The sequence below is a fragment of the Apteryx rowi genome, unplaced genomic scaffold, assembly GCF_003343035.1.
Source record: "Apteryx rowi isolate R43461 unplaced genomic scaffold, aptRow1 scaffold_916, whole genome shotgun sequence".
Classification (NCBI taxonomy): Eukaryota; Metazoa; Chordata; class Aves; order Apterygiformes; family Apterygidae; genus Apteryx; species Apteryx rowi.
Window position 1 is genome coordinate 18,730 of NW_020451223.1, and position 23,618 is coordinate 42,347.

General features: G+C 48.1%; 1 protein-coding gene across 6 annotated transcripts in view; it reads left to right on the plus strand.

Annotated features, from left to right (window-relative positions):
• CBFA2T2 (CBFA2/RUNX1 translocation partner 2) overlaps window positions 1-23,618 on the plus strand; it is a 45,088-nt gene that overhangs the window by 7,819 nt on the left and 13,651 nt on the right. For 5 of the 6 annotated variants that reach the window (XM_026091685.1, XM_026091683.1, XM_026091684.1 and 2 more), the window contains 2 exons: window positions 18,788-18,931; window positions 22,801-23,042. In XM_026091685.1, coding sequence (XP_025947470.1) covers window positions 18,814-18,931; window positions 22,801-23,042 — 360 coding nt within the window. In that variant the 5' untranslated portion in view covers window positions 18,788-18,813. Of the gene's footprint in view, window positions 1-18,353; window positions 18,373-18,787; window positions 18,932-22,800; window positions 23,043-23,618 lie in introns of those variants that run through there. The other variant, XM_026091688.1, reaches the window with a different exon arrangement.

Consider the following 23,618-nt stretch of genomic DNA (forward strand, 5'->3'; position numbering starts at 1 on the left):
TATATGGGTCAGGGTGTGTGGTTTTTTTTCCCTCTCTCTCCATGCATTTTCATATGCATGTAATGATTGATTTCATGTTTTTTGAACTGAGGAGCATAGAAGGCAACTCTGGTTATTGTGGTTTTGGGTGGTGGGGATTATTTTAAAAAACTACTACTAAGTTTTTTTGTTGAGGGTAACATTACTGTCTCAGGGATATTCAAAACAAAGTTTTGGGGAGTTTTGTTCTTTATTAATGGATTGATTTTAAAAAAAATGTTGTTTTGCATGTGCCGCTTTTATCTTTATATGAAATCTGGAGGAAGAGATAACCTAAAGACTTCAAGGAAGAAATTCATTGGTTTATTATCTGACCCTTTCATTTAGATGAATAGGAAAGTAAAGTAGGAATCTCTAAACCTATAGGAGAAATGAAGGATTTAAAAGTCTAAGATTGTTTTGCCCTTTTCAGCAAATTTAACTAATTTAATAGGGTTTTTCATGTAAGTATCATTCTTGTGTGTGAGTGGACTTTGTCATGAGCTCATCCTGCATTTCTCCAGTGTTGTATGTTGACCCTTCTCTCCAGTCGAACTTGTTTATGAAGGGGCTTGATGTTAAAAGAAGGACCAGTTTACCCTTCATACCACACTTGGTTTGTTCTGGGGTGTCAGAGCGCCCAGAAAAGGATGCATTTGCGTCCTCTGAAAACACACTGCCACATTAGCATATTCCCTCTACCGTATGCTCAAAGGGTGTTTCTTTGCAGAAAAGTCTCTCTAAAGATAGCATCATGAAGTTCTGTGTTGTCAACCAGGGACACTTGATCTAAAAAACAACATTTGATACACAGGCAAGGTTTGCAAGTGCCATCTGGATTCTGGGAGATGAGCTAGGTTGTCTGTTTTGCATACACTCACCAGGAAAGAACTTCACGCAGGCAGATTAATACCTCAGGAACACCTGAGCAAGACAGTTTATTCCAAGCGAATGCCCTCAGTGACACTTGATACCAGTGTAATCCCATGCCACTGGGGAGCGTGCACAGGTGTATCTCCTTGGGGTGTTGGAAATAATTCTATAGTTTAATGCAAAGAAGAACAGATTCTGTGGCATCAATTGTGGAATCAATTTAAATTCTCTTGGGCCAATAATATTTTAATCTAGTATCAAGCATACTGCAAGGCAGAACCTGAAAATGATGCGAGACCCCATGTGTTGCCACATCTTCAGGGAGGTGGGAATGTCAGGTACACAGATGTCTGGCTGGCTGGCTTGAATTCTGTTTGGTGCATAGACTGTCTTCAAAAATATACCAACGCTAAAAACAAAAACCCGAAGAATATGAACATCAAACAGAGCCTTGGGTTGAATAGCAAGCTTATTGTCCATGTCTTCCCAGAGATCCAGCAGCCAGTACTACTCAAGTAGATTATAAAACATATTTTACTTCAGGGCCTATTTCTTGACTTTCTAGTTATCCTCTGATATGCAAATCTAATTTGCCTAATGGCCTGGTGAATGTAATTGAAAGGCATGCTGCACTTGCATGATAGTGAAAAGTCTCACCTGTACCCAAACACAGATGGGTCTCTGCCTCACTGCAGCGTCATTAGAGGAAATTTATAGGCACCATGTCATAGACTTTGCTGTGACCAGAGGAGGAAAATAGCAGTTTAAAACAAACTTGGGGATTAGAAGGGGGTGGTTTGCAGGGTCTCTTTCGCTCTTTCCTATGCTTGCGGTTTTGGTGGTTACATTTCTTGGTTAACTTGTACTTTATTTTTTTCCCCCTCTGCTTCTGTTGATGGTGAGCAGGCCAATGCTGACTATAAGTAACTAGTTCGGGACAACCTGAAGAACTGTGAGTTGGAAAGTCCTTTCTTTGGTGTGTTGTAGGATGATACTTTGAGAACAAGTGCATCAAAGCCTTTCAGCCTGTCTTATGGTCCTGTGGTACCTGGCTGAGCTAACAAGTTCACTTGATATTCCCTGCGCATCACTGGAACTACCTGGTCTCCAGAGGTTTTCCATGGAAAATCTCCACCTCTACTACTCGTAAACACATAGTGCATGTCTACCTGCGGAAAATTCTTGTATTTGGGCTCCCCTCTCTACTGAGCAGGCAGAGTAGCTTTGACAGGAGAGGGGAAGGAGGCAGAGCAGAGCCAGTTGCTGCTGCATGTGTGTGTCTCTGCTGATGTATTCCTAAAGAGGCCAAGAAGCAGTGAGCTTTGCTTTTTTTTTGTCCATCCCTATCTCTCTTTCCAGCTCCAAACTCCACAGGAGATGCAAGCTCATGGTGTTACAGCACTGCTCTAGTGGCCTCACTCTTAAAGACTGCAAAACACCTTCAAAATCTGTCCCTAAGTGCATTCCTGTTGTGGTTCCAGCTCAGTAGGACTGCAAAAAGCATTCCACATGCTGATCGTCTTTGGGGCGAAGGAGAAGAGCAATTTATTTGGTGATGTGAGAAGTGTTTTTAACAGGCAGAATTGTCATCTTGGCAGGGATCCTGTGCATGTCATTGATCAGGAGTGAATATTAGCTAAGCAGCAGTTAATGTACTTAGCGCCCAAGTGAATGAGGTGGACTCTCTAAAGAGAGCAAGCATGAGTTATGGCTAGATTAGAGAGATTTGGCTACCTTGGGTAAGTTGAGGGGGTAGCAAGTCTGGTATTTGTGCACGTAGCACAGCTAGCTTATGTGAAATGGCTACAGTAGGAAAGCCACAGCTGGCTGTGGGGTGAGGGACACTTGTGCTGCTGGATTCAGACTTTGGCACTCGTAGGTAACTGAAAAAACGGAGGTGGAGAAGCCCTCCTACCTCATCTCTGGCACGCTTTGTTCCTTCTTGATTTCTTGGAGATCTTACCTGGTTTTAGATGAGGCTTGGTAGAACTTTAGCCTTTGAGTTGGCTGAATACTTACTCACTGGCCCGTGCAGCTAGCTTTGTTCCTCCTTTTCAGCCTCTGTCCAGAGAAATGAGATTCCTTGTTGGATTCTGCTTTATATTTGGAGAAGAGAGCAAACAATATGAATCTTCCTTCAGGGATGCGGGGAGGGGGAGGTTCTTTCAGTTGTTTTTCTGTATCATTCTTTGATTGCTTCATTTTGGATTTGTGGTGGAAGTTGGATTTTCATTTTTTCTTTTTTTTTTTGGCAAAAATAACCTTTGTTTTCACCTAAACTAGTCCTTCTGACTGTCAGCTTCTAGACTGCTGAGTTTTCCAGTTTGATGGTACCTGACTTGTTCTGTGCTTTACAAAAAAGTTTATTTTTTTTCTAGTTTAGTTTCAGCTTTTGGTAATAGCTTTTGGTGTCCTTGGTATCCTTTGTGACTCTGTGGTCTAATTCATTAGTACGAGCTAAATGATTTCACACATGTTCTATTTTGAGATCTTCTCACTTCTTTAAGAAATGGCCTTGCGTGTTTTAATTGGTGTTATTTACCAATTACTGGTAGTCGCCCTTGGGCTGCTAATGCTGGTACTTCTGGGCCTATCTTTTATGGATAGACCTTTTTTTAAATCTCAGTTCCTGTATTTCTCAGTTTGAGAATTTGCTACTCATTGGATGCCCATGTGCCTCAGACCCCAGGTCTGTTAGGACTACTTCTCAGTGGTGTTTTTTTTTAGGTTGATTTATTATGGTGGGAATCGAATCATTGAGCAGTAGAGCTTGGGGACGGGGGGGAAGGGAGAAAGGGGAGACAGATATATTTTTAAATCCTTGTTTTGAAGCTTGCGACTTAAATATCCTCCTCTATGTTATTATTAAACAGGTTTGAAGTTCTTAAATGTTGAGTTACCAGAGAACTTTAAAAGAAATTTGTACTGTTTCTGAACCCATTCTCTTATTTTAAATGGGAATATTTTCTCCTCTAATAATTTTCAGGCTGTTCACCTTTAACATTCTGTCATATTAACTTTCTAGGTGCTCTGAGATGCCTCTGCCGTGTATATGCTATATACTTTTCTAAAAGGTGTCTCTATACTAGTCTCTTCAGGCTGAGTAGTACAGGACTGAACTTGTCAAAGTCATGAGAAAAACACGTATTTGTTGTACTTGAAGAGGATCTGGAAGGTTAGGAAGAATTACTATGAAGGTGCAATCTAATCACTGGGGTGCTTGGGTTAAAAATGCTTGCATACAGGAAGCCTGTGATTTGACTTTGCTTTGTTCTCTAACCATTGCTAGATTCTCAAAGAACACAAGACCCCAAAAAACTGTGCTGTCAGCAGCTTTCTCCCAATGCAGGCCTTGCCATCGTTAGTCACACTTGGGTGGTCTTCCTACTGTTTTTGCATCCTGCTGCTGTTGGGGTGACCTGGGAAGCAGAGCTTGTGCAGAGCAGGGCCGGCTGTGTGAGCTGCAGGAGTCTCTTACGGTGGTTTCTTGATGCCTCCTCTAATTCCTGTTGGCTCTGAAGTGCAACTGAAACCCTGCAATTCTGATCTCAAAAGCCCTCATGGTTATGAGCTGTTTGAGGGTTCCCTCAGGGCATGATTGAGGTCAGATGGGGTAATTTAACTGGCAGTCCATAGCCAGGGGTCTCAGAGGTCTAGGGCAGAAGGGTTTCTTAGTTTCCACTTACTGGTCTGAAAGATCTGTTTAAAGATCTGCGGGAGCTTCTGTAAAAACAAAACAGCCTGTTCTTTGCTTGGGCTGGGTACTTCTCTGCTCCATCCACCTGCAAAGTGGGCCTGAGACTTGTCTGTGACCTTGCAGCAGCTCTGCAAATCTCTGTTGGGATAGAGCACCGGGCCAGATGTTAAGATTTAGCGCAAATGTTTTGACCTTCATTCTTTCATTTGAAATGGTAAGTCTCCAAGCGTCTTTCTGGCTGAAAAATTCTCAGTGTATTCTCAGGTTGTTTCTGCTGCATTAATGCAGTCGCAGTACATCTGTGCAGTGCAGGGAACAAAGTTAGGACCTTCTGTTCAATAGCTACAGGTGGGCCACCTGCCCCCAGGCTGGCATCTGGCCGTGGCTCTGCTGCCTTAAATGCTTTCTTCCTCCAGTGTGGAGAGAGCAATTTAGTGGCGTATCCCAGTAGGAACTGGTGGTGCATGTGAACGGCTGGTGCCTGCAGCAGTTTGGGAACTAACAAAAGGGAGCAAAAGCGTAGTGGCGTTGGGAGCCCGAGAGAAGGAGTTGGAAACTCACGGTAATGGCAACGTTGGAGCAACTGCAAGACGCGATGTTGTGAGCTGAATACCCCAGGCACTGCGGCACGGGGCGGAAGCTGTGGTGGGAACGAGCCTGGCGTCTTATTTCTGTGCTGGGACCCAGGCAGCAGATCTGCAGGCAGCAATCGGCCACTGCCCAGCACGAGGGCAACGGTGCCGCCAGCGACTCCCAGCGAGCAGGCTCGCCCCAAGTGCTGGGTGGCGTTCCTCGGGGTGGCACGCGTTTACCTGCTTGGATTTAGAGGTTACAAACACACCAGCCAACGAAACTGACCCTTCTCGATGTGATGGTCTCCTCCAAGGAAACTCTCTAAATTGTCGCTCCCTACTGCTCATCTCGCAGTGACAAGAAGGTGGCCGCTGGTGGGAAGGCTGGGGTGCCCTCCCTGTGCCCCTAAATACTCTCGACCAGCCTTTAAGCAAAGTGGCGCTCTGCTCTGAACTAGAAACAGCATCTTTCTTATAACTTCTGCTAAAATAGAAAATTACCTCTGCTTGTACAACTTTCTTTTTCCTGCTGAACATAAGAGCTGGGGAATAAAACCATGGGAAGAGAAAAAGCAGGGCCAGTTGCCCAGCACAGGCTTTTTCAGCTTTTGGGTGGAGTTTCTTGAATGGTCAGGCATGGTGAGATGAATTTGTGGCTGAGATCTCTTTTGTGGAGATCTTATTTGTTGATGAGCTTTTCAGGTAATAGCAGTGCCTTCCGCACGGGTTGATGTGTTGCAGAGAAACCTCACAGCAGCCGGAGCCCTCCAGGATGCCTGCTGGCTTCACAACGTAGCCTCAGTGAGTCCTATAGCCTTGGTGGCCACTCCAGACCCATGGACTGCAGAAGCACGAAGGAAGGCAGCAACAGTGGTCCTGCACTGGGCGCCCCAGTTGCTCTGCAGATCTTGCTGACCACCGTGGCTCCGCTCCCAGCAGCACACCAGCATGTCTTGCTCTTCTGCTCTGAGCCTGCTCTGAAGCCCGTTTGAATCAGTGGCTACGTTCCTACAGACTGTTATGAGCTGTGGAGACCCTCTGGGAGCTAACTGGTGATATGAGGGTGCCAATTATTGGGCCCCACAGTCCCTTTTCTGATGCTGGTTCATTGAAAAGGAAGGTAACGAAGTGGAGCTTGGTGCATACGCGTTTCATCTGGAAAGCTGGAGACGGGTGGAGCTGTTTGTTAAACCGCAAGCAATCCAAGTTTTGAGGGGATTTATGAGTGCTAGATAAAATCATAGCCTAAGTGGTGTCCCAAAAACTCTGTTAAGGTGGAAAACACTTTGAAAAGTTGGAGCCCGTTTTACCAGTATCCCTTTTAGGGTATGAAAGTTACAGCTTTTTCCATGCCACTGCACAGCTTTTAATGTATGCAGGAAAAAAAAAAGACTTCTACTCCCCAAATTATAATTCTCAGTGATGTACTGAATGGCTGCTTTTCCTTTTATGTATCCTATGGGGGTTTTCTTAACAGGTGATTCTTTTTTTTTCTTTCTTTCTTTCTTTATACCTCAGCAAACTTAGCAATAACTAGATTTAAACCCAGTACTTGCAAAATTTCAGTAGCCTGAGATTTTAAAGGTGGTAAGCATCCATTCTCAACCTTGCATTTTTTTTCAAAACTGGATTCTGGCCTAGCAAGCTTAAGAATTGAACGTACAGGATAATAACAACATTAAATGCAGCAGGCTGACCTTTTTCCAGAAGGGCCTTATATGCTGAAAGCCAACTAAAACTAGTGGATATTGAGTATTTTTCAAAAAGTAGACTAATTGGAAATAAGGTGTTTTGGGGGAGTTTGTTTTAATTGGATACTTCCATAATCAAAAGTACTGCTGAGAAAGACCAAGGACGTTATGGAAAGGCAGGGAAGTTGTGCCCAACCCCGCTCACGGACCGGCAGGAGAGCCAGCAGCTTTCTCACTTAGGTCGAAACCCAAATGCGTGGACTTGCCCCATGCCGCACGGTACGCAGTAGTGCGCGGCAAAATGCGCATTGCGTGATTCAGTTTGGCTGGCATCCAGCACAGTGCGTGTGGGTGACTGAAAAAAAGCCAGGTGCCAGCTTGAAACATCTGTGTACCTTCATAAATGTGGCCCGAAAAGAAAACGTGGCTGAATTTCAAGAAAGTAATAATACGAGGAACGGCCTTTCAGTGCTGGTGTCTGCAGGGTGTCCTTCTGGCTGGAGTTTCCCACGTGTTGGGTCACTCTTGTTGTTTGCTCCCGGGACCTCGAAGGGGCCAGTCGTCCTTGGTGGCTTTGCAGGCAGCAGGACTGCGCTTGCTGCATTGCACAGGGGCTGCTTTCAGATGTTTTAGGGGTAAATCCTTAAAGCCAGCCTTTATAGGAGGAAAAACTCATTGCCTTTGCCTATCTTCAAGTTAGCTGAGGTGGTAAAAGTGCTTTATATCATTTGTGTGTGGTTATCTCAATTCTTGCTTTCACTCTATAGTAGCATTTAATCTAAGTGAAATTCGGACTCCTTTTTCTGACATAGCAGCTCTCTTTGCAGAAGTCCCACAAAATGGTCATAAAAAAATCTTTGATACCAAGCTGTTGTGCCGAGTCTCTTTCTAAACCGTATCCCTTTTGTACTTGTTATGTCTGGGCTCCACTGGACTCAGGAGCCGTTAATCTTCCTCATGTTTTCTTCCCTGCAGCAAATGAGACACAGATGTTCTCATCTGGAAAGTTTGTTCCAGCCACCATCGTTTCACTCGCATAGTTTCAACTACAGTTGGGATATTTGGAGAGCGAGGCAGCAGACAGACTATTAAGAAATGTTTTTTCTGATTGTGATACTTGCCCATTTTATATCTAGAACTGCCATAATTTTTCATTCAGAATGCTTTAACCTTGTAAGTAAATAGTGCGGAGGAGTAAACAGCTTTTAATAATGTAATGGTAGTGTGTTGGGTTTTTTGTTTTTTGTTTTTTTTTCCTTCTTTAAAAAGGCTCAATTCTGTAACTCTAAATGGAACAGTAAACCAATGAAAATTTACTAAAATAACTTAGCAGGAACTAATCAAACTAATGAGTAAGCATCCTTGGCTTTATTCAACCACTGTTGGCCCAGGCAAGGCCCCACTGATAGCGTGTCAGGTTGTCGCCCTGGACGGGGAGGTCCGGGTGATAGTTGGGGTTGTCTCTGGGGCCAAAGGTGCACTCCCGTAGGGCCATTTGGGAGGACGGATGGGCTGCGTTGGCTTCTTTGGTTGGTTACGGAGCGAGCTGCATGTGGGCTGGGTGCATTTTCATGGCAGGAGCTGGGAGACATCCGATGGGTGCGTGCAAGGGTGATGAGGGCTTGTTCTCGAGTGGGAGACCAGGTGGGGTTGGCAGCCCTGGAGCCACAGCAAAGGCTCTCTGCAGTGTGCTTAAAAATAACTTTTTAAAAACAAGTATTTTAGATGTTTTAGAGCCTTTCTTGCCTCCTTTCAGTCCCCAAACCCTTCCTATGTGAAAACCAAAATGCTGGCTACTCAGTAGGCCTCGGCTGAATATAATCAGTTGGCAGAGAATTCGTATGTGTGTGCTAAATCAAGTGATTTTTATTTATTTATTTATTTATGTGGTCCTTCTGGAAAGTCCTAGCCATCTAGATGAGTTTGGGTCTCCGAATTTATTTGCTCGGGCACTAGCATTACAGAAAGGGAACCGTTCCGACTTGTTGGTAGGAGCAGCAACAGCTCCCGGGTGGCTCCCGCACCATGCCTGGACGGTTGTTTGGCCAGCTTTCCCCATCCGAGCATCTACCCCCTTCTTCCTTTGTGGAAGAGATGGTGGAAGAGGGGGGATAACCACGCTGAAGCGGTTTATTTACCGCTGGCAGGAGTACCAGAGTCTGGGAGCCCTGATACGTAACCTGCTCTGGGCTTCTAGACGCCGCAGTCGGTGGTGGCGGAAGGGATTTCTGCAGCCGTTCGCTTGCACCCCTGGCCCAGTTACGAGTCTGTGGACCAAGAGGAAAGCAGAGTTGATGAGACGGATGCCGCTCAGGTGCGGTTTGCACCGACGGCTCTGACGGCGCTGAGGAAAGCAGGAACAACGCTTGTCTTGCGTAGGTGGAAGCAAAGCAAAAAAAGAGTTGCTCTAAAGCCCGACCTGTGCTACTGATAAGTTTGCACAGTCAGGCACATGAATAGGTTTTTAGAAAAATCACTGAGGGGTGAGGCTGATAAAGATCTGCAGTCTGCCTTCAGGAATGAATTATTAATCTTATTTCCCTTATTAACTGCTTTCTAGCCTGCTTGTGAACGATAACATACTTTGCGCTTTCAACTTCTTCTCTCCGAGTTTCGTGTCAAATTGAGACTTAAAGTGAAACAGCTGTGTGTGGGAGAGGAATAGATGGCAATGGAGATGCACGCGTTTATTTTTGATTTATAAAATGCCTGTCCCAGGCTCGGCAGCTCCCTCCTGCGTGCTGCGGAGCTTTCCTGTGAGGTGCCGCGTCCTCTCCACTCCCACGGCATCTTACAGATCAGCATCCGCGATGTGCTACAAAACCGAGTTAAACTGTGTAAAAATAGACTGATCGCATTTAGTGGAGGAAGTATCTGTACAGTAACGTAAGTTACCCACTGCAACAGATGCTATAGTATCGTCTTATACAACCCCTCGCTTAGGCATGGAGGGAGAGGGGATAGAGAAGAACCGGCAGCGAGCGGACCTCTGTTGACCAACGTTTGCTGCTGACCTGTTTTATGAGCTGCCGTCATGTCTCCTGATTTTTTGGTTGTAAATAAACTCTCATTTATTGTCTTGAGCAAATGGAGATCTTTGGAAACCACCCTCAATGCAAATAATCGTCATTATTTGTATAGAAATATAACCCCTTGGCTGCAAACCTTTTAACTCACGCTCTTCCTCTCTCCCTGCCCCCAGGTTAGGACTTTGTTAGCAGAGTCATCCTTTGCTTGCTAAGGCCGCCTTATCAGCTGCCTTGTTTCTTGATGCATATCTTAGCCCTTCCCCTTCATCCCTTTTTGATGCAGTGATGCTGCAAAAAGGTAAAATACTGGCTTTTTTTTCCTGGACAAACTGATTTCAGATGGACCTTGGGGGAAGTCATCAGGCAGCGAGCAATGGAGAGTTTGCAATGGAGTAACAGAAAACAGCGTAATAATGCTGTTGCTTTGCATGTAGATAACCTTTCTCATCTGCATGTCTTAAAGGACTGTGCAAAGGTGCTTTACAAATGGCTTAGAGCTGTCAAGGGGAAGGAAAGGCAACCTCAGAGTGGAGGAAAGATGTTAATAAAATTTAAATGTAATTCTTCCCATTTCTCAGTTCCTAAATGTGAAAAATATTAGCTTGGAGGAGACTGAAAACAGATGGTGAGCAGTTGGAGCAGATAAGCATGTTATTCAAAATAAACATTCGCCAAAGCTGGGGAGGTGGCGAACCATATTTCATTTCACCCTATTTACATTATCAGGTCAGGTTACACTGATGCTGCCTTTAGTTTGCATTCGGATTATCAACAGGGAACCCGAGAAAGCAAGCCAATTGCAGCATGTCCTTTTAATTATAGGCTTGTTTGGGTTGGAATGGGCATTTTGTAAGCCATCTCCCTGGCCTTTGCTCCAGGGCAATGTTGAGTTAATTATCTTAAAACAACCCTCATAGACTGTAGGCAGGGTCCTGCCAGCCACGGAGAGGGCACCAAAGCACCTGTCCTTTGCCCTCCTCTTCTTGTGCCAAGTAGTTTCTTTTACTGTTTAGACAAGCTTTACATTGCTTTATCTTAAACCATGATTCTTGCTCGTCCCTTTGAATGGTGATCTTGCCACGTGGAGCTATGAGCCTCTGCTTCGCGGGCCCGTTGCTCTCTAGGAAGCCTTGGTCGTGCTGACTTTTCGGCACTCGGTGACTTATGCCTCTAGCCTGAGTGGCCGTCCAAGGCGCAGGGGCCGGTGGAAGGAGAAGCGCGTCCACGTGTGGCTCGTCTCGCCTCTTTTGGTAAGTGCCCCAGGAGGGGCTGAGGTGCCTTTGGGGGTATCCGTCCCTCCGCTGGCCTCAGCTCGAGCCCGCGTAGCTTGCTCAGACCTGACGCCTGGGCGAGCAGAGAGATCGTCTTGCCCAGCTTCGCCTTGGGTTCAGCTTTTGGGAAGATTCCCCAGGCCTCTGCTCTGAAAAGGCAGGTATGAACTGCAGGCGCTTAACTTTCTGAAGCGGGAGGAAGTGGCTTTTAGGTTATGAGCACGCTCTGCCTACTCTGTATGAAAGTCAAAAACATCTGTTCTGATTAAACCTTTTGTTTCAATATTAACTTGTTATGTGTTTTCACTCCTGAGACTCTGAACCACTGGGCAAACCCTTTGTATATAGCCTGTTGTTCAAAAAGCATCAACTACAACCAAAATCTTGTTAATTTACAGACTTCACAATCTAACCGCTTAGTGGCTAAAGCCTCGTCAACATGGTTTCGTTTTAAGACTGCTCTGTCTTGCAAACTGCAAGAGGAAAACGGAAGAGCAAACCCTTACATGTGCCTAACTGCCAGTTAAGTACTGCTGTATCATGTTTAATGTGCTTTTCCCTTATTTCTTCTAATATGTTTCATGTTTTCACTTTTGCAAAAAGCTAAAGCACGATAAGCTAGAGTGCTTGAATCTAGCAAATGGGGTTTGTGAGAAACCAGTTCAGATGCTGTGCAGCTTTTGCAGTTAGAATCTACAAAATTGGTTCCAGCTGAGGCAGGTTCTTCATTTAATTATTAACTCTTGCAACAGTGAATCAAGGGGACTCCTATACCTGCATCAGAAATGGCTCGAGAAGATATTACTGTTTGTGCTCTGTCCTTCTGAAGTAACTTCCTCCACCCACTCAACCACAGAATTAAATTCATATCACATAAAGGTGGGGGAAAGATTGACTCTCCTTAGCTGCTAGCAGGGTTTAGGAGCCCACCCATACGTGCTCCATATGCTCACAGATGCGGGTTGCTATACAGTGCTGAACTGTTGGTGCACATGCATTCGCTGTGATGTAAATCCACAGAGCTGAGACTCCACATTTTGTGTGTTGTATCTGGTTGTTTCTGTCTTCTCGTGGCTTTACTCTCCAAAAGCTCATGGCTCAGCCGTTGCATCCAGACCAAGGCTTTCCCTTCCGCCTCGCTCGGCGTAGTGCAATGCTGCCAGCTTTGGTCACTCGATGGCAAACGCTCGTCACCTTTTCAACATGGGAACACGCATTTGAGAAACCGTGCATGGTAGGGAGCATGTTTTCCCTGCCCGACGCTTGGGCTCCTTTCAGTGTCGCCCAGCTTCCCTCCCTGCAGCTCGTCTCCTGCGACCGGCACCGCTGGCATCGCGGGGGCCCCCGGCCCTGCTCTGCGTCCGGCTGCCCCCCAGGGCCTGGCTTCCCACGGCAGCATCCTGGCACCTCTGGAAACCCCTGCGCTTGCTGCCGGTGAGCTCCAGGATGGTGCCGGCCTCCCGCGTGGCACCGCGCCAAGCTCTTCCCAAGCTGGGGCACAGCAGGGCCAGGAAACAGATTTGTGATCCACGTTTTGTTAATAAATACAAAACTCGCATCCTCATATTATTCTGCCATCTGTTTGAACTACATTTTGAACTAGGGGAAGCAAATGGAGGAGAGACGGTTGGAGTCTCTCTGCCACCTTGGGTTATCTCACGGCTCTGTCTTCAGGTTCCTTCTTGTGCTTTATTAGGGAAGGGAGCATCCAGTTTCCATCGTGCAGTGTTTTTATTTCTCTTCGTTACTTAGTTTATTCCTCGATTGCTGAAGGCATTTAAATATTAGTTTAATTTCTAGTGCATTTGAGAAACAAGTGAAAAAAGGTTTCAAGTCAGGGAGTGCTATTAACTTTTTTTCAAACCCAGAAGCGTGAAGAGATTAATAAAGCGGACTTCTTTATACAGTTTACAACGAGAATAGATGTTAGCCATTCTTCAGAGGTTACCTATCATAGCAACACTCCTTTATTATTAAACACCATAGTGGGAAGGCTTCTTTAAAGAAAATAAATATAATAAAATCGGTCTGGAATGACTATTTAAACTGCCAACTGTAAAATGTCCCCCTCTGTATCGTACAACTAGAGGGAAAGCTTGAGATGTGGTTCCCCCAGTGTTGGATGCAAAGGAGACGGATGTCTCTGATGACCACTCCTAGCCCTGAATTTTATTCTCACGTGCTGTCCATTTGTGTAATTTATCTCATTTTCCTCACAATAAGGGAAGATTATCAACTATACTTAGTCTTAACAGATGCTACTTTTTAGTTTGTTATACTAGGACAAGAACTGGAGCAGTAAAAGAAATATAACACATCAACAGTTAACACAGAGAATCGAATACAAACAGGGCCTCGTGGCAGGTGGTTTGGATGCAAAGAGGGATGTCGCGTTTCAGGTGTACGCAGTCAGTCAGCCCCTTGTACACCTGGGCTCCCTAAATGGGGCACGCAAATATATAGGGCATGCAGCATAAGCTTATATATGTACACAGCTGTCCTGTATCCAGACAGCAGCTTTGTGGCATCTGAAATCTGTAACTGCAATCGCTGTGAAATCTGGTCTTCAGCCTTTATCAGTTTTTTGAGAATATGAAATTCTTGCATCACGCCAAGACTAAAACAGCACCTCTGTGATGAGGTTTCATTTTACTCCAAGTGAATCACCTTCCCCTGTGAACCTCCAGCACCCTCGAATCCATGCAAGGGGCTCTCCCGTCTGCCCTAGCGGCAGCCGCACGGGCACGCTCACGGCCCTCTCGCTGTGTCCTCCTCCCGCGATTAGTGTTTGCTGCCTCTGGGTGCAAAGTTGGCACGTGTCATTGCAAAGTTTTGATGTTTGGCAGCTCGATGGCAGAAGTGTTGCTCTGTAACCATGTTCAATCTGTGTCCTGCAGGCAGCGTTTGAAAAATAGCCACGCGACATTTGTAGACGTTTCTAAGAGAGATTCCGTCAGGCGAAACTTCTGGCCAGGAGGCCCGCGAGGTGGCAAACAGCGGGTGCGAGGAGCGCGGGGCGGCCGAGGAGCTAGCGCGGAAGTTTGGGGAGGATTTGGGGAGGAAGCCTTTCTGAAGGAAAACCCATCAGCATTTCCAGTTCAGGCAGATGTGCTACGCTGACGTCCGGAGTACACAGCCGTGGGCTAGAGTTGCTCTTTTTCGAGGTGCTGCTGCAAGGCCGGATGCGGGACGGCGGCTGGTGGAGCAGGGACTGTGCTGCACACCGCTCCTGCTGGTGCATCCGCCCCTGCGGGAGCAGCCGCACGTTCGCTCGAGCTGGGCAGCTGGGAAGCAGCTTTCGGGGCCATTTGCTCATCGCTCCGAGCTAGCGGGACCGCGTGCCCTGTGCTGGGGCTGCACTGACGCTCGGGCAGAGGCTGAGCTGCCAGGACATGTTGCTGGAGACTTCCCGGGGGACTTGGCGATCAGGGAGGTGAAGGCATCGTAACCAGAACGTGTATGTCTCTTGCCTCCAAAAAGCTAAGGTGGCATTTGACTTTTAGGCATGATTTGAACTGACTGATAAGGTAGTATGACTTGCAGGCGTTTTGAGGAGCTTCTTAGCATCTCCTTTCTGCGTCTGGAGGCGGCACTGACACTTTGCCATTGGTGAGGCAGTAAATATTTCTAACAGTTAAATGCGGAAGAAAGAGACAGGGATGGCGTTGCTTCTCTAGAGACCTCCACCTCATTTTTAGCTCACAGTCAACTCCAGGCTCACTCAAGTCCTCATTCTCAGTCTGGTTTGCTCACATGATTCTCATTAAATTGATGCATTTAGGCTAAAAATCAGAAGTTGCAGAAAGATGGTTTTTATCTGCATTTATAGATGCCTTGGGTCATTAACAGGAAGCTTTTAAATTTAACAATCCTGTTTGCTTCTTGTACGTCTGCCAGAGCGAGCCCGGAAGAGAAGGTGTTGGCTTCTCATGGGATTTGCTTTTGGTGTCTCATGCAGTTGCAGAGCAGTAGCTGGTTTCATTTTAGGGGAATAAATTCCATGTGGCTTTTTTTTTTCCCCCATGTAAATTAACAAAAAGAGTTCTGCTTTCTTTGCTGGTGCTTTGACACTGTATTTAATATGTCCTAGGAATGTTTTAGGAGGAAAGATGAGAAACCTTAAGGATTTCATTCATGCTTGGTTTCTCTCCCCAACATGGCAATATCAAGTTATCCATATATGCCTGTGGAAGAGGGTTTCATAGGAAGGGGGTGAAGCAGACCAAGTGAGAGGCAGGAAGGTGGCAATATGTTGATGTTTGAAGTGTGTGGTTGGAGGGGAAGGTGGAAAAATGAAACGGTTAGCTGCAGGGAGGACTTTGATGTGGTGGTCTCCTTGGCAAACATTCAGCCGGGAAGGCATAGAGGTGGGCAAGGAGTTTGCAGAGAATGGCACTAACCACATTTCACTTCTCTGTTCATGGATTGTGTGCAAACAGATCGTGGTTCTCATGTCTTAGCTCGCTGTTCTGCAATTATTCATACATTCTGAGCAAACATGTTTCCATCCCTTGATAGCTTTCAAGCAGCTGGCAGTGAGTGGTGGATAGTTGCAATTAGTACTGTTTTGATTGAAAAATTTGGGTCGTGTAGCAGTGTTTCTCTTCCCTCACTGGATGAGTGAACTCAAACCAGGCGCTTCGTGGTAGAAATGCTCTTAACTTCACATGCAGACCTTGTTCTCTGACTGTTCTGCTGCATTTATGCAGAGATGGCGGAAAGATGGAGGCTTATTTCCTCCTGTTCTTCCCAGCAAGCTTACCTGCTGCAGTGGTGACGTACATACGTGCATGAATGCCATATTCAGGCATGAATATATTCATTTTCATATGAATGTCATATGCATGTGTGAATGCGACAGGGAGAACCATATCAGTGTCAAATATGAATGCTGGACCAAATGCATGTGAATAGTAGCTTGCAATGTTATATGAATATAGTAATACATTATATTATAATATTAATAGCAGTTTCCCAGGGCTTTGGCTATCTCCCCACTTTGTTTGTGAAAGCAAAGCTTAGAAAGTTCTTTTTCTGAAAACAGGCTTAAATAAACGAAGATACAAACTTGCTGCCAACCTGGAAATTCAGGTTTTATAGTGATTGCAGTCCCCAACTCTGACTCCAGTAATGCCAGCAGCACAGAAATGGCAGGAGTTTCTTGCTTATTGGGGAACATGGGTTTTCATATATTTGTCTCTGCTTCCCCTTCCACGGTGTGTGTCCATAGTCCTGTAAACAAAACAAAACAAAACAAAAAATTAGGAGTACGAAATTAATTTGTTACCTTGCTGGCTTTGCTGATGACTTGCCATAAGGAAAATAAATGAGCCAGCTATTGCATGGTGCCTGGTGGAAAAACAGGTGCTTGCGCCTTGCACAGCAGATTCCAGGCCACGGGCGCGAATGCCAAGTGCTGTGCGCGCAGGGCTCGGGTGCCAGCTCGCATCTTTTGCGCTTTCAAAACCAGCATCTTTGTTGTCGGGATTTGCAAAGTAGCAGCTTCTGTGATTGCATTTCTGTGAAAAAACTTTTCATTCAGTGCTTCTCTTCTTTATGGGAATATATCATTTAATAGATTTGCCAGGACTTGAAAGCTGAATTCCTTACAGCTGAGGGGTATTTATAAAAATAGCAGTATTCTGTGGGATATATTTACCTCCACGGTACCAATAGGAGATTACAGTCTATAGCGTCCTCTTGTTCTGCTACCCTCCCTCAGCAGTCTAAAGAGGCCTGGCCTATATTTAGTTACAGGAGCCGGCTATTCCAGTTTCAGCTCAGGACAGTGACTTTTCTTTGTTAATTTTTCTAACGGCGTCTTTCAAAGCATTAGCCGTCAGCAGCAGATGCGAGGGCCATGCGCGTGGGAGGAACCGTCACTGGAGTCTCTACATGATCGGTCCCGAAGTTCAGCCAGGCTCTTGCCGCTGCTTCGGTCCCCGCCGGGAATGAGGACGGTGCAAGTAGGAGTTTGCTAATGCTTCGCTCAAAACCCCTCTTACTGGCTTTAAGCATTGAAGAAGCTGTAGGAGTTTCACCTTTTTTTTTTTTTTCTTTAGCTAGAAACAAATCGAAAGTCTTGCACTGACTTTAGGAAGCTTTTGCTTCTGTGCGGTGCTGAGCTCCAGCTCGCGCCGGCTGCCCCGGGGCCTCGGCTCCTCGCTGGGAAGCAGGCAGGCCGGCGCGAGGCTCCGCGGGGCTCCCGCACGCCGCCGCGAGGAGCGAGGAGCGAGGGACGGCTGTCGGTCGCTTCCTCGCCGCCCCCCGAGCCGGGGCGCAGGCGGGCGCCCTGCAAACCCGTCAGCGTTGCTGCGAGGGGCCCGCTGGAGCGGAGTCGCCACGCGTTAGGGAGCCGATCGGATGAGACGGGCACCGGCTGCAGGAGCCGAGCGTGGCTGGCGGGTCGCCGGAGGGAGGACCCGCATCGTGCTGTCTTGCGCCGCTCGTTCGAGGCCGCCGCGCCGCGGACGAGCCGGGCGCCGGCGGCATCGGCGGAGCGCCAGCGAGCGTCGCCGCTCCCGGCTTGCCGCGAGGGCAGTTGCGTCGGCTCTGCGAGGCGGCCGCGCTCCGCGGATGCTTCGGCTGTGTCTGCGCCGTCAGGAGCTGAGCTTTTCTCCTGAGCTGTCTTGAAAAATGAGGCTCATGTTATCGCATCCTTCCTGTTTCTCTCTCATTTCCTCTCGTGGATAACTTCTAAGCGTGGTGGCTGATTTCAGCCGCGCTCGAGCTGGCAGCGTAACTACCTCTTTCGGCTGAGCTGAGGAGCCGCCGCGGTCGCCCGTGTACGGAGAAGAGAGCCTCAGCGGCTCCAACGGAAAAAGAAGTTGCAATGCGAGCCAGCGCTTTGTTAGACACCAGGGACTCCATGCGGGAGAGGCGCCTTATCCCGCCTTGCTTTTGCAGCGGTCGGACCGTTTCGGCGGCTCGCTGACCCCGGCAGCTGCAGCCAGCGCTCCCCGCGCGCCCGGCTGGCCGAGCGCGGGCCAGCGCTCACCCAAAGACCCCGTCGCCACGCACGAGCGGCTCCGAGCTGGCATGTCCTGCAGAGAAGCTGTCTGGGGGCGCCGAGCGAATATACAGTGGTGGGCGGCTGCGCGGGGACCCGTCCTCTCGCCGGGACGTGTCCCCTGGCAGTGAAAGAAAGGCGAAGCGTAGGGGAGGTTAAGCTGCTGCTCCTTTTTGGTTTCCCTGGCCTCAGGTTTTCACCAAGATGCGAAGGTGCAGGAATGTTTGGTTTGTGCCTTTTTTTGAGAAGCAAACATGGAAAGCTGGTCGGAGAGCTGTTGGCTCGTGGCTGTGCTGGTTGGGGGCGAAGACCCGGCACCTCTCTCCGGGGCCACCCGTGCGCGCTCATACGGCGCGTGGGGGAATGCCTGGGGCTTGCTGTGGGCGTTTAAGGGAGGGAGGCAAAGCAAAAAAACCCTTGGGGAAACGTCTTCAGGCGAGATGTGGCCAAGAGAACTGACTGCTGAGCATCCGCGTCCCAGACTGGTCCACCAGGGTCTCGGGATACCCGCTGTGCACCGGCATGTGTGGCCACCCGCTCTGATCCGCAGCCGTGGCTCGTGTGCTCAGCGGGGACATGCCATGCGGTGCCTGTCACTAACGTTTCCATCTTCTTCTCTTGGTGCAGTTGCTGGTGAGAAGAGGGTGCCAGTGATGCCCGGCTCGCCGGTGGAGGTGAAGATACAGTCCAGGTCGTCCCCGCCCAGCATGCCGCCGCTGCCCCCCGTGAACCCCGGCGGCCCGCGGCCCGTGTCCTTCACTCCGACAGCACGTAAGGCCGCTGGAGGGGGAAACCGCTTTTCTGGGGTTCTCCGACGCTTGTAAAAGCCGCGTTTCAGCTGTTTGCCTGGGCCCGCAGGCAGCATGGCACGTGTTAGTAATCCCATAGAGAAGCAAGGCAGTGAGGACTGGGGGTTTCTTGCTTTTGGCCCTTATGCAGGACATCTAAAGAGGTCTGTAATCTTCCCACCACCCCCTTCCTGGTGACTCCCAGCTGCAGCCCAGGCTGCCAGAGCTGCCTCGAGGCCCTCTCCTTGCAGGTGCCGCCTTGATTTCTGGAAGGAACTCCTTAAGAAATTGCAGTCTTTTATCAGGTTTGCTTCTAACAAGCCAAGGGCTGGGCTTTTCACTGCATCTTTGGAGGAATTAATGCCCATGCTGCTGTATCTCGCTTTGTAGACAGCACTTCTGAAACTGAGAAGAGCAAGTTTTTTCTTCTTTTTTGATTTCCCATCTGGGTGTTCCTTGCTGTCCATCCAAATTTTGTTTTCTCCATCTTTGCTGCATAGTCCTTCCTACTAAGCTGCAGTTCATCCTTGCCCAGCCATAAATCGGGCCTCACTTGTGAGCCGCTTGCTTGTTCTTGTAGGATGTTCCTCAGAGGTCACCTCCATGCATGGGGACTTTCCATGGCCGTAGCCTCTTTCCCAAAGCCTAGAAGGAATCCAGTCTTTTTTTTCTCCTTTAGCCAACATATAAGGCATCATCTTTACAGAGCATTTTTCAGGAGCAAAGCTGCCCTGTTTTACTTAATAGTTAGGTATGGAATTATCTTACCCCCGGAAGTGGTAGATACATATTTTTCAGTCTCTCCTCACTTTTTTCCCCCCATACTTGCTGTGCCTCTAGCTACTTCTGTGTTGCTTTATTATCCAAAATGGTGTCTGTGATACCTCACAGTTTAATATTGGCAGTGAGTTTCATAGATTTGCAGTTCAGTCTCTTTCAGGACATTCACTAATGTATCGAGTGATGCTGGCAGTAACACTAATCACTGGGTTATCCCACCAGACACATTGTCCCCAGCTTTATACACTGAGGGTTTTTTAATAGCTCTCTTTTTGCTGAGGCAGAAAAGGCCATTAGCAAAGTGACAGAAATTAATTTTCCCAAAAAGGTTGTTTGACACGCTATTAAAGTCCAAGTAGCTTGAACCTACTGATTCCAGTTCACTTAATTGCCTCTTTACAAGAGAAATGTGAAATGCAACCTGTGGTGAAGTTTATTCTTGCTTCTTACGTTTCAAATGTCCTGCTTCATCCTGGTTTTCTCACCTGGAAATACAGGTCCCTGTAAGGCCTTGCAGGCGACTGTCGGTCGCTCTGCAGTAAAGCGACTTGCAGGTGGGTTGCACGGGGTAAGTCTAGAAACACGACCACTGGTAACGTGGGCTGCTGCTACCTAACGGCCACCCGGGCTTGAGCCCACTCTCTTGACTTCTCCTGCACCATCCGAGTGCATCCGCCCTTGCGGCTTCCCGCGGCGGTCGCTCGCTCTATCTCCGCGAGCCTTTTCCTTCCCACGTCCTGCCGGAAGGTGGGATGGGCGCAGCCCCTGGTTCTCGCTGGGTATAAATAGCGTTCCCACTCTCTGGTCTTTCGTGTGAAAGAGGAAGAGGAAGCAAAATAGAGAGCGGGGTGAGGTGCCTTGGTCAAGGCCTTCAGAGGGCAGAGAGCCATGCGGTCCTCTCCTATCTGTGAGAAGCTTCTCTGGGCATCTTTCTCTGGGATTTATAACATTTTTATCATGAAATAAGTGCTGGTTATGAATAACCATCAGAATCCTCACCTTTGAAATTAGCTCTGTGTTTGCTTTTGCTCAATATTGGCCAGGACTCCATGTATAGCTAATCCTACACTTCAGCTCTGCAGCGCGTCTCTGTTTCTTCACTGGTTTGGAGGAGGCGGTGTGGACAAGACCTTTCCAAGTTGTCCTGATCCATAATGAAAGGCACGAGCTCATGTGGACCTTGCTGCTCCATCCTCTCAATTTAAAGCAAGAGTTTACCTTCATTTCTTTATCTCTCCATTTATGAAAGGACTTATCCTTGTCATGCCCCGGAAAAAGCCGGTCCCCTCTTGGTTAGCATGAGCGGCTTTGATGGTCTCTTTACCATTATCTTTCCCTGGGATCTGTAACTGACTCTGGGTAATCGTGTCAGGTTACTCCCGCGCGCCCCACGGCAGGTCCAGGTGTGTGAGCCTGCATAACCTCAGACCTCGGAGAGCCCCAGGGCGGTTTAACTGTTCAAGCGCCTCCTGCCTTTTTCTCTGAAAAGCTCTCACCGGCGGTGTTCTTTGCGAGATCCGAGGATTTTGTGCAATCCTCATTAAGCTGCAGCTGGCGTTCTGGCACCTCTGGCGAGCCGCCGCTCCGTGCAGAGCTCCGCGCGCCTTCCCTGCCCCATCTGCGCGCCGGGGCGCGAGGGGCGGCGGCGGCTCTCGGGACCGCTTCGGCGGTTCTCCTCTGAGCACAGATGCTTACAACAGTTTTATAGCCTCAAGCTGCTTGTGGCCTTGTCTCTAGCACTTGCATTCACCAGGGGTTTGGGATTGGGCTCTTAAGGATAAACCAGTGGATCAGCTAAACCTATATTTATGAGCATGTACTTTTCACCTCTAAAATTTGTATTTATATCAAGTTTGGGCCTCAAGTGCACAGCTGCTTTTAAAAATTTCCCAGACAAGGCTTTAGATTGCACAACTGCAGTATGGCGATGTCAACAATTTATTCAATCCCCTTGTGGAGTTCCCAAACTTCCATAACGTAGCTGCTTTCAACATACTTTCTGCTTAAAGGAGGCAAAGCTGCAGATGGGACCAGGCTGGAAAACCAACTGTGTTTGCAAAACTGGCTTGCTGTAAATCCCCTGGGTGGTAACGTGGCCCTGGCACCGCAGCGGAGCGTGCCACCCGGGCGTTCATGCCTGTGAGCTCTGGTGGTGCCAGCCCTCCTCGGGGAGGAGGTGGAGGCACTGGGGCTCCCCGATCTGTTAGCAGGACCCAGGCTGTAGTGAGCACCGTGGATTTGTTGTAAATTATGAGACTAGAAGGGACTGTTGGATTGCCTGGTCTCATTTTCTGCCTAACACAGGAAATCACTGCTCGGTAATTCTTGCTAGAGGCTGCAAACTTTGAGCTAAAGTGCATTTAAGTCTTCAGGCTGGAGGCAACACGACTTGGACTGCCACAGCGTGAGCTTTATGCAGCTTAACCCTGTGTCCTGAGCTGCCCTAAGTAAAAATCGAGGTGTGTGTTTGGTATGTTCTTCTGAACCTAATTCTTTGTCATTATTTAATATCCCTTGGAACGAAGCTAGAATGGAGAGTGTCTGGAAAAGTGTCGTAAATCGCCCATGAGCTTTTTTAGGGAGTCGAGCACTTGGGGGTCTATCCCTCAATCAGAACAGGGATCCTGCTGAGGAAACCTGGAGCAGACACCTTCGTGGGGTGAGCGGTAGCTGTGTGCTCAGGGCTGCAGAGCATCCCCGGGACGCTAAGGAAACAGGCTAAGGAGGAGGTACGTGTCGGTGCCACTGAAGAGTCCCGAGGCGGGTGTACTCCTGCATCTTCTGCAAGTCCTGCAGGCTCTGCCCTGGTCGGGGCCAGTTTTCTAATTCCTGCCCTGGGAGCTAGCATAGATTTAGGTGTCCCCACAGCGCTCTTGGGTGGCCCACCCCGCATGCACGCACTGTGTGTACCTGTGTGGTATCTCGCACCAGACCAGATCCCTGCGTGGTGCATGGTGCATTCTCTCCTAAGACTTCGCAAAAACAGAATACTGTTAAAAACCAGGCCACAGGGACATGGCCACCTCCCGCAGCGGTGCTCACTAATGCTTTTGGCTCGTCTCTGATTTGCAGTGCCCAACGGCATCAACCATTCCCCCCCAACGCTGAACGGGGCTCCGTCTCCACCTCAGCGGTTTAGCAATGGTCCTGCCTCGTCCTCCTCCTCCTCGCTCACCAACCAGCAGCTCCCAGCCACTTGCGGCGCCCGGCAGCTCAGCAAGCTGAAGCGCTTCCTCACAACCCTGCAGCAGTTTGGCAATGACATCTCTCCAGAGATCGGGGAGAAGGTCCGGACCCTCGTTCTGGCATTAGTGGTGAGTGCGACCCGGCGAGGGCAGCTAAGCCTCAGAAAGGCCTGCAAGGCCTTGCGTTTGCAAAAGCTGGTGGGGTCCTGGCAGCCAGCGTGTGCCTGTGTTACACAATGTTGTGTGTTTGTGTCTTTATACGCAGAATTATTGGCTAAGCAAGACTTGCTGTAATGTTTACACTTCTGGTAAGCTCGCTGGCTTTTTTTCTTGTCTTCAGTGCGTTCCAGAAAACTGTTTGCTTGTCCATTTGCATTGCTTTGATATGAGCCCAGGTGCAGCTGCACTTAAGGAAGTGTAGAAGGATTTGGACTAAGCTTTGCTATAAGGGCTACAGGTCTGGTGTTTTCCCCCTCCTTACTGGAAGGCATGGACTAGGCTGGGCTTCTTGGTTTCGTCTTGTAAATGAAACTTTCATGCAATTCAGAGGAGCCTGTAATTTTGTGCTAGGAAAGTGTTTTCATCCTTGTGCCCTGTGAGTGTGGGGCAGGCAGGATTTATGATTTCCTGACCCTGACAGCTGATTGATTTAACTCCGATGTGCTTCCATATGAAGAAATGCCAGTGCCACACACCATTTCATAA